General features: G+C 42.4%; 1 protein-coding gene across 1 annotated transcript; it reads right to left on the bottom strand.

Annotated features, from left to right (window-relative positions):
- Positions 1-5,371: 5,371 nt before the first annotated feature.
- Positions 5,372-9,665, bottom strand: LOC120027410 (zinc fingers and homeoboxes protein 1-like). Its single transcript, XM_038972334.1, has 3 exons — positions 9,332-9,665; positions 5,954-8,750; positions 5,372-5,699 (listed from the first exon to the last, which is right to left on the bottom strand). The coding sequence occupies exon 2, from the start codon at positions 8,609-8,611 to the stop codon at positions 5,969-5,971; it is 2,643 nt and encodes an 880-aa protein (XP_038828262.1). The 5' UTR covers positions 8,612-8,750; positions 9,332-9,665; the 3' UTR covers positions 5,372-5,699; positions 5,954-5,968.
- Positions 9,666-9,675: the final 10 nt, after the last annotated feature.

Below are 9,675 nucleotides of genomic sequence, written 5' to 3'. Positions count from 1 at the left end.
CTTACCTTTTAACGAGGCACACCTGTTAATTTAAATGCATTCCAGGTAATTACCTCATGAAGCTGGTTGAGAGAATACCAAGCTTGTGGAAAGCAAAGGGTGGCTACTTTGATGAATCTCAAATATAAAATATATTTTGATTTGTTTAACACTTTTTTGGTTGCTACATGTGTTATTTCATAGATGTCTTCACTATTATTCTGCAATGTAGAAAATGGTCAAATTAAAGAAAAACCCTGGAATGAGTAGGTGTGTTCAAACTTTTGACTGGTACTATATATATATATATATATATATATATATATATATATATATATATATATATATATATTGACACCAAAATATATATATATATATTGACACCAAAATATATATATATATATATATTGACACCAAAATATATATGTGGGATTAGAAATGATGTAGACAATTACATTGATGGAATCCACAATCTATCTGCAATATTTAAGCTGATCTACCCCCTGAAAAAAAGAAAGAAAAAAAAGAACTGTGTTCTGTATTCGTAACATATAGGCTACATCCCAGGTGGGGGCGATCGGGGATTAACTGGATAAAAAAACTGTGTGCACTGCAGACCGCTGTGCGACAGACGTTGGGAATGCTTTATTTGCAGCGTGCCGCATCATGGGAGCAGGCAGCCAGGCGTTTTGATATGTAGGCGGACGCAGTGAGCAGGGACCTCAGGCTGCAGCAGCAGACGCGTGAGGTAGGGAGGGGAGACCGGTGGAGAGTCGTCCTTAGCATGACCCAGTGAGCACCAGAGACTGGTTTGCGCTCTCCTCGCACACCCTCTGCTACGTAATCGCTGGGGGGGAAAGCAGGGCTGCGGCTGACACAGATGCCGCTGCTGCCAAGACGAGAGCGTGCTGCCATACGTATTTACGTAGCACTGCCTGGGTATGTATATCTGGGTCAGTAGAGAAAGGGTATTGTATTCTTGTCTATCTCATTGCTGGTCGTTTACACCCTTTTTTATTTTTTATTATCTTGCATATCTACTTTTCTTTTCCCTCTCTCTGATTAGGATGGAAGCCCACAACTGGTCACACTCTTGATTTGGATGGTTCTCTTTAACATTAACTCTTCGATGGCCAAATATCAAGCAGGCTCCCATTGAGCAAGGCAATACATATTAGTGGGGATTTTCAGCCTGCCAACAACATTTTTGTAGTGAGTTTCAGCACTGCGGGACATTTCTCTTTGGGTAAATGTATCTCCAGTGAGGCCCAATACCACACTTACAGTACTGTACTACATGAAAATGTAGCTGTTCCAATTCACAGTTTTCAGTTATCCCTACTTAATCTAATTTACCAACAATTAGCCCCCCCGCCCCCCCCAGAATTACACTGGACTTAATATAATGAATAATATAATGAATTATATGAGAATAATATAGGTTGACTACAAAATGTACTTTAGTTTTACCAATCCAGTCCCCTACACCAGGGTCTGTCCTGGGGCCTCCCCTGGGTGCACATTTTGGTTTCTGCCCTAACACTACACAGCTGATTCAAAGAGCCAAAGTTTGATGAAACAACTGTGTAGGGCTAGGCAAAAATCTAAACGTGCACCCAGGGGGGGCCCAGGACTAACTTTGGGAAACCCTGCCCTACTCCATCTCCATCATTTTAACACTGGTAGGACGGAGGATAACAATTTAAATTATAGTCAAAGCTACTTCAAATTTTATACCATCCCATTCTGGCTTACCTTATTCAATGTTGGCTTAGAAAAACAATAACATTGCAAATAGCTCCACCTCCTGGAATAAAAAGACATCCATACCAGAAGAATGAACCATACAGTATACCTCAGCATGGCTTATTCTTAATAAACCTACCTCAGCATGGCTTATTCTTAATAAACCTACCTCAGCATGGCTTATTCTTAATAAACTTACCTTAGCATGGCTCATTCTTAATAAACCTACCTCAGCATGGCTTATTCTTAATAAACCTACCTCAGCATGGCTTATTCTTAATAAACCTACCTCAGCATGGCTCATTCTTAATAAACCTACCTCAGCATGGCTTATTCTTAATAAACCTACCTCAGCATGGCTCATTCTTAATAAACCTACCTCAGCATGGCTTATTCTTAATAAACCTACCTCAGCATGGCTCATTCTTAATAAACCTACCTCAGCATGGCTTATTCTTAATAAACCTACCTCAGCATGGCTTATTCTTAATAAACCTACCTCAGCATGGCTTATTCTTAATAAACCTACCTCAGCATGGCTCATTCTTAATAAACCTACCTCAGCATGGCTTATTCTTAATAAACCTATCAGGTGGTATAAATACAACTGGATTGACAAATATTGCCATTTAATGATGTAAGGTTCAAATAATGACATTCAATCATATTTCCCTCAGACAAGTATTTTTTTGCTGCGTAATGTCTATATTAAAAGACTTCTGAAATGGCATGTCAGTTATGATACAATGTTGAACGCAAATGCATCATGACTCAAGTTGAGTTTGTAGTAGATAGAACAACAATTGCACAGAAGTCAAAAATCAGGTGGCAGTGTTCTCTATTGGCAATGGATTTCCACACTTCTAATAACAAGCATGTCACAACCAAATGTATTGTCAAACTGTAAAACGTGGTAAATTTAGTATTGTGGTTGATTTCAATGGCTAACAGAGTTAGTTGCAGTTTTCCTATAGCTTGACAATGACTACTGAAAATCTGTTTCTTACCTGCAAAAGCACTGGTCTGAAACGAAATACATTTTCTTGGCAAAGTATTCACGAAAGTAAGATATAATAAATAAATTAACTAATAACACTAATCAACTAATCATCATATTACAGCAATTAAGGATGGCAAAAGGCTTATACCATATTACAGAATTCATAAGGGTCCTTGTCATTACTGAAAACATAGAGAAGCAAAACAATAATTTATAATTCACCATCCCCTCATTGACTGTTCTTTGATGTATAGTTGCATATAAAAACCTGTACATCCAGATTTGAGTATAGACCTACAAGATAAGAGGAGATAAGCAGAGGAAGAAAAGTTAAAAGGTTGACTAAAGTAAAATTGGCTCTTGGAACCATACCAAGTGCTTGTGGTATCTTCACCCTATATCGTTGTCATTGTACACCTGAAAGATTTTAACCCGTATTTTTTTTTTTTGAAAAAGTACAACTATGCATTGAAAGTTACTTACTTTAGAAAAAACTGCCATCTCAAGCAAATTGTGAATGAACCTGTATCATGTGTATTTTTAAAGCCCATTTAAATTGAACAAAGTCACTGTCTTCCACTCATAGCTTAAAAGACTGAGGTAATGTTTACTAAATCCTGAATGACAGCACACATGCCTTTTTCATTTGGAAAACCAGCATACAAAGAAACCCACCCGAAAAAACTGAGCAGAATATTAACCTGGATTACTCCATATTTTGTAATTTAAGACTAACAAATAATTTGAACACATATAAAAACAGTTTTGTAGAACCAAAGCACTGGTTCCATTTAAAACATAATCCAAAAACAGATGGCACTGTTTTAAGTAATATTCACAAAACTGTGAGATTTAAAAAAACGTTTTGTCAGTACATCAAAGAAAAAACATTGGGAAATTCCCTTCAACCTGGACACAATTTCACGATTTAAAAACGGTTCAAAGTTATTACATAACCTACAAGAAAAAGATAAGGATTTACCAAATCGAAATGTCTTGGATTTAGTTAAGATAGCAAGGTAAAATATTAATAAAATATCCCAGAAAACCAAATAGTATTTTCAACAAAGGTAATGTAAGAGATATATATATATATATTCTGAACAAAAATATAAACCCAACAAGCAACAATTTTAATGTTTTTACTGAGTTACAGTACATTTAAGGAAATCAGTCAATTGAAATAAATTCATTAGGTCCTAATATATGGATTTGACATGACTGGGCAGCCATGGGTAAGCCTGGGAGGGCATAGGCCCAGCCACTGGGGAGCCAGGCCCACCCACTGGGGAGCGAGAACCAGCCAATCAGAAGTACTTTTCCCCACAAGGGAAAAGGGTTTTATTACAGACAGAAATACTGCTCAGTTTCATCAACTGTCTGGGTGGCTGGTCTCAGACGATTGTGCAGGTGAAGAAGCCAGATGTGGAGGTTCTGGGCTGGCGTGGTTACACACGGTCTGTGGTTGTGAGGCCGGTTGAAGTACTGCCAAATTCTCTAAAACAAAGTGGCTTATGGTCGAGAAATGAACATTCAGTTATCAGCCAACAGCTCTGGTGGACATTCTTGCAATCAGCATGTCAATTGCACGCTCCCTCAAAACTTGAGACATCTGTGGCATTGTGTTGTGTGACAAAACTGCACATTTTAGTGCCCTTTTATTTTCCCCAGCACAAGGTGCACCTGTGTAATGATCATGCTGTTTAATCAGCTTATTGATATGCCACACCTATCAGATGATGGATTATCTTGGCAAAGGAGAAATGGTCACTAACAGGGATGTCAATAAATTTGCACAAAATTTGAGAGAAATAAGCCAGTTTTGCGCCCTCTCGGGCTTGTGCGGTGGAAGAGATCTTCGTGCGCTATACTCAGCCTTGTCTCAGGGTAGTAAGTTGGTTGTCTGTTTATCTCTCTAGTGTTGTGGGGCTGTGCTTTGGCAAAGTGGGTGGGGTTATATCCTGGCTGGTTGGCCCTGTCCGGGGGTATTGTCAGACAGGCCCAGTGTCCCCCGACCCCCTGGTCTCAGCCTCCAGTATCTATGCTGCAATAGTCTATGTGCCGGGGGGTGGCTAGGGTCACTATTTCGTATCTGGTAATATTCTCCTGTCTTATCTGGTGTCCTGTGTGAACTTAAGTATGCTCCCATCTCTCTCTCTCTCTCTCTGAGGACCTGAGTCCTAGGACCATGCCTCAGGACTACCTGGCCTGATGACTCCTGGCTATCCCCAGTCCACCTGGTCGTGCTGCTGATCCAGTTTCAACCCTGGTTATGGAACTCTGACCTGTTCACCGGACGTGCTACCTTGTCCCGGACCTGCTGTTTTCGACCCTCTCCCTCACCTGCTGTCGCAACCTCTGAACCAGCCATGAAAAGCCAACTGACGTTTTACTCTTGAGGTGCAGACTTGTTGCACCCTCTACAACCACTGTGATTATTATTTGACCCTGCTGGTCATCTATGAACATTTGAATATCTTGTTGAACGATCTGGCATTAATGGCTGTGTACTCTTATAATCTTCACCGCCACAGCCAGAAGAGGACTGGCCACCCCTCAGAGCCTGGTTCCTCTCTAGGTTTCTTCCTAGGTTCCTGCCTTTCTAGGGAGTTTTTCCTAGCCACCGTGCTTCAGCATTGCTTGCTGTTTGGCATTTTAGGCTGGGTTTCTGTATAAGCACTTTGTAACATCTGCTGATTTAAAAAGGGCTTTATAAACAACATTTTATTTGATGATTTGTGATATGGAAAATTTCAGGGATATTTTATTTCCGCTCGTGAAACATGGGACCAACACTTTATATGTGGCGTTTATATTTTTGTTCAGTATATTATCCCTTGCTAAAATTATTTGGCATCATACATCTTCTCGCTTCTTTGTGCCTGGTTGGTCCACGCAGTATAACACCAAAACACTTGGTACATTTCACCTGTGTTTTCCATCTCTTCTCTTCTGTAGGCAAACAATGAGCATTCTGTGGGAGCAAAACACATCATAATTAAGAAAACATGAGATAAATGTGCAAATTTCCTCACTGACTGTATAAAGAGGAAATCAAGGTCAAAAGTAATTCAATTTGTATTAGGCAAATTTTTATTAAATTCAGAGGAAAGATCTTGGCATGTTAAAAACATTTAATAATAATAATAATTCAGGACACACAAGTAACAAATGCCTTTACAATTAGAAAATGTACTCATTCTACACATCCTTGTCATCATCACTCACCTGGACCTTTTAAAATCACTGATCTTCTGATTCTGACTGTGATTGCTTGAAACATTGAGGCTCTTCCGTGGTTTCATTGTCATTCGTTTCATCTTCATCATTGTTATTTTCATCATCTTTGTTGTCAATGTCGTTTTCTTCATCATCCCCTTTCTCTTTCACTTCCATCTCTCCCTCACTGTCACCGTGTGTCTCCTCTTTACCATCACTGAAAGGGTCAAGGCCCTTCTCTTCCCTCCTGCTGATCTCCGCAAACCAGTCCCGCACCTGCTCATAGCTCATACTGGACTTGGCCACCAGTTCATCCAAATCTTTCTCATTTAAGACCTTACGCTTGAGGTAGTGCTCCTTTAAAATATCTTTACCCGTCTTGACTTTGATGGTAGGGGGTGTTTGTTTGCAGGGGTATGGCCGCCTCGTCCTCCTGGACCAACCACGAAAGCGTTTCCGTGGCTTCTTCTTAAGTTCACCTCCGTTCATTGCCTCGTTAACCTTTCCACTCTGATACAAGTAGTACCACTTCAGGTTACTGTTCTTGCAGGCATAACGGGTGTCTCCAAACCAGTTGACGATGTAGGTTCTGGGTAACCCGCTCTCCTTGGCCATCTTGTCGTACTCTTCAGCAGAGGGCCACTGGGTACGAACAAAGGCGCTTTTCAGGACGTGGAGCTGCTCTGGGGTTTTCTTCATTATCTTCCGGCCGCTGGATGGCGTCCGAGCTTCTTGCCCAGAGGGAGGCACTTTGACCATTTCACTCTCTAGCTCCTCTGTACCATCAGAGTCCACTGGCATTTTTCTCCTCTCAGAGAACCAGGCATCCACCTCTCGCCTGGTCAGTTTAGTCTCCATCCTCAACCTACTTAGCTCCTCATCGCCTGGCGTGTCAGACTTCTGGTAGCTGGCCTCCAAAAGCAGAAGCTGCTCCGGAGTCTTTTCCTTGAACTTCTGAGGTGTGAAGTCAGGAAAGGCGTGGCGGAACTTGATTCGTGGATCATAGATGGGCCCTTGGGTTGTGAGAGAGGATTCACTGGCTTCGTCGCTGGAGTCGATCACAATGGCTGTGCTGCTGCTGCCGTCGTTACTGTTGGTGTTGACTGAAATGTCATTTAAGGCAACGCCTTGGTGGTCCTTTGAGTTGCGTTGGTTGTAACGTGTGTCGCTGAACCACTTCTTTATTGCTCTTTTGGTGAGGTTAGTGACCTTCATCAGCCGAGAGATTTCTGCCTCAGTGGCAAACTGTCTCCTTAGGTAACTGGCCTTCAGCTCTGCTAGCTGCTCCTTGGATTTTTTGGGTCGCGCTCCCAGGGAATCGGTACTGAGTGGAGAAGCGGTCTCAGAGGTGGAGGGTTCTGGCACCTTACTGAAACTGGTTCTGGGGTTGGGGACCCCAGCAACAGCTAACGTGATGGGTGAGGCCACAGGGACAGCGTTGCCACCCCCTACCTGAGTCAAAACCATCCCTGGTTGCCCTACAATCTGACAAGTCTGAAAGATGGACTGCAGGCCATTGGCTGCCGTAGCAAAATTGGCTGGGATGACAGTGATGGTCTGTGGCACCGCCTGCACTGAGCCGTTGAACTTCTTCCTCCTGGCCTCCTCCACCTCCTCTGGGGTCCAGCTCACACCGTGCTTCAGCCGCTGGGCAGAGAACCAGACCTTTATCTGCTCCTCTGTGAACTTGGTTTGTGCTGCTAGACCCATGATCTCTGACACAGATGGGTAAGGGAACCTATTATAGGCACTGACCAGCAGGACATTATTGTCCATGGCCCCATTGTATGTGGGGATACTACTGACCGGGATGAGGAGCTGGGTCTGGGAGGTCTGCTGATTCTGCAAGGCAGACAGAACTTGAGCCAAAGTCCCTGGAGGGAACATTGTGGTGGAGTTGGTGGTCTTTATTTGGAGCACGTTTGGGCTGTTGATCATTATGCTTTGCTGAATAGGTTGAATGGTCAGAGGGGTTGACACAGCCACTACAGTGGGGGTGACAGGAGGGGGGGCCACCTCCTCTCTCTCTTCCCCATCACTCTCCACTTTAATGACACTGTAATCTGCCATTTTGTGTGACCCTGTAAACTTCTTGGCCTCAGCCCTACTCTTGAGCTTCATAATTGGTGTCTTGCTTAGGGCAATACCCTTACAGGATGTGTCCTCATCCTCCTCAACAAAACTGCCATCAAAGGTCAAGTCATTGACTCTCTGCTCAAAGATGGTTTGATTGTTGCTCTTCACCATGGTCCTGGTGAAATTGTCTTCTCCAGGGTGGTGGCGTGCATTATGCTCCAACAATGCATCATACCTCTTGGTGTGAAAGTCACATTCAACACACACATAAGATGAGTTTAGAACTATATTTGGGTGCTCAGTGTCCACATGCAAGGTAAACATATTGAGCTGTGATGTCTGAAAGCTGCAGTACTTGCACTCATAACCTCCTTCTGCCGTACTCGAGTCCATCGTTTTAATGAAGTGGTCCATGGCCTGTGCGTCTTCCTCACTCGGGTTGCTTTCAGTTGAGTTTTCCACAGGACAGTTAGCGGCCCCCTCGTCAGTCTGTCCGTCTCCCTCTGTAACGACCTCCATGTCAGGGTCTGAATCCACCATTTCAACGGGAGGGAACATGCAAGGTGTTGTTGTTTTTCTTCTGCTCGCCATTGTGTCTTATCTGCGCTTGTGTTGAATATATATATAAAAAAAAAATATCAAAATTTTATCAAAATTTTAGTTCAGCCCTTGTTGATCCATGCAGATTACTTCAGGAGTTCAAACTTGAAAGTTGATTTATCCTTAAATCCTGCAAGAGATAGATACATATTAGATGCACATAATTGAGAGACAAATTCAAGGTCTAAACATAAATGGCTATCTACTGCAGTGTACTTTAACAGATTGTTGTAGGTGTGGTGGGACATGTATAGAAAGTTTCATTTCACTAATACATTTGCAAGTCGCTACATTGTTTCCACTGCCAATACTAAAAACTCTCACAATTGAAGTCTTCGAATAGCGCAAGCGCTCCACAGAAACACCCTTAATAAGTGGCTGTTAATATGCATTCTAGCCCAAAGCAAAATGATTTGAGAAAACTGCAGGACAAGACATTTTATTCCCAAATCGATGTAGTATTACTAATGCTTCTGTATCGTATCATTAGTCTGCTAACTACCAGTTTGTTAACCAACTTGTCAGTCAGTCACACTGCAAATAATATTCATCTGTCACTTGTCCCTTGTGCCGGTCACGAGTGTACGTTATTTTTCTGTTTTGGGGGGGATGGGAGTATTTAGCAAAAAGTGGGAAATGAGTCAGATCTTATTCATTTGAACTATTACGTGTGTAAAACTAACTTCACGTGGTGTTCATTTTATTACCTACCCGTGCAGAAAACTGTCGCTTACAAGCATCTTGCAACAACCAGTTCGCTTCCAATCTGACTGCTGATGCGCCGTCTTCCGCCTTTGCCCAGTCGTTCCCTCCCCAACAAATGCACTGTCGACTCCGGCAGTGGCCCACAGGAGCAACCAGTCCATCTGTTGTTAACATAGACGCAGAGCAGAATAGTGAATGTGCCGAGATTCGTTTGGTTTTTCACTCCCTTTCCCTTTGCCTACAAAACATCACCTTGTTTGGTTTGTTCATGCATTTAAACCGGCCTAGATGTAGACACCGATGGTTCATCGAATCTAACGATAGTCATTTTTTATTTCCTTCTTCCTCTT

Source organism: Salvelinus namaycush, chromosome 32, assembly GCF_016432855.1.
Source record: "Salvelinus namaycush isolate Seneca chromosome 32, SaNama_1.0, whole genome shotgun sequence".
In the NCBI taxonomy this organism is placed as follows: Eukaryota; Metazoa; Chordata; class Actinopteri; order Salmoniformes; family Salmonidae; genus Salvelinus; species Salvelinus namaycush.
This window is presented reverse-complemented; position numbering and strand designations above follow the sequence as displayed.

Bases quoted from the DNA above. Each gene is read 5' to 3' on its own strand.
- LOC120027410 (XM_038972334.1), bottom strand. From the start codon at position 8,611: ATGGCGAGCAGAAGAAAAACAACAACACCTTGCATGTTCCCTCCCGTT.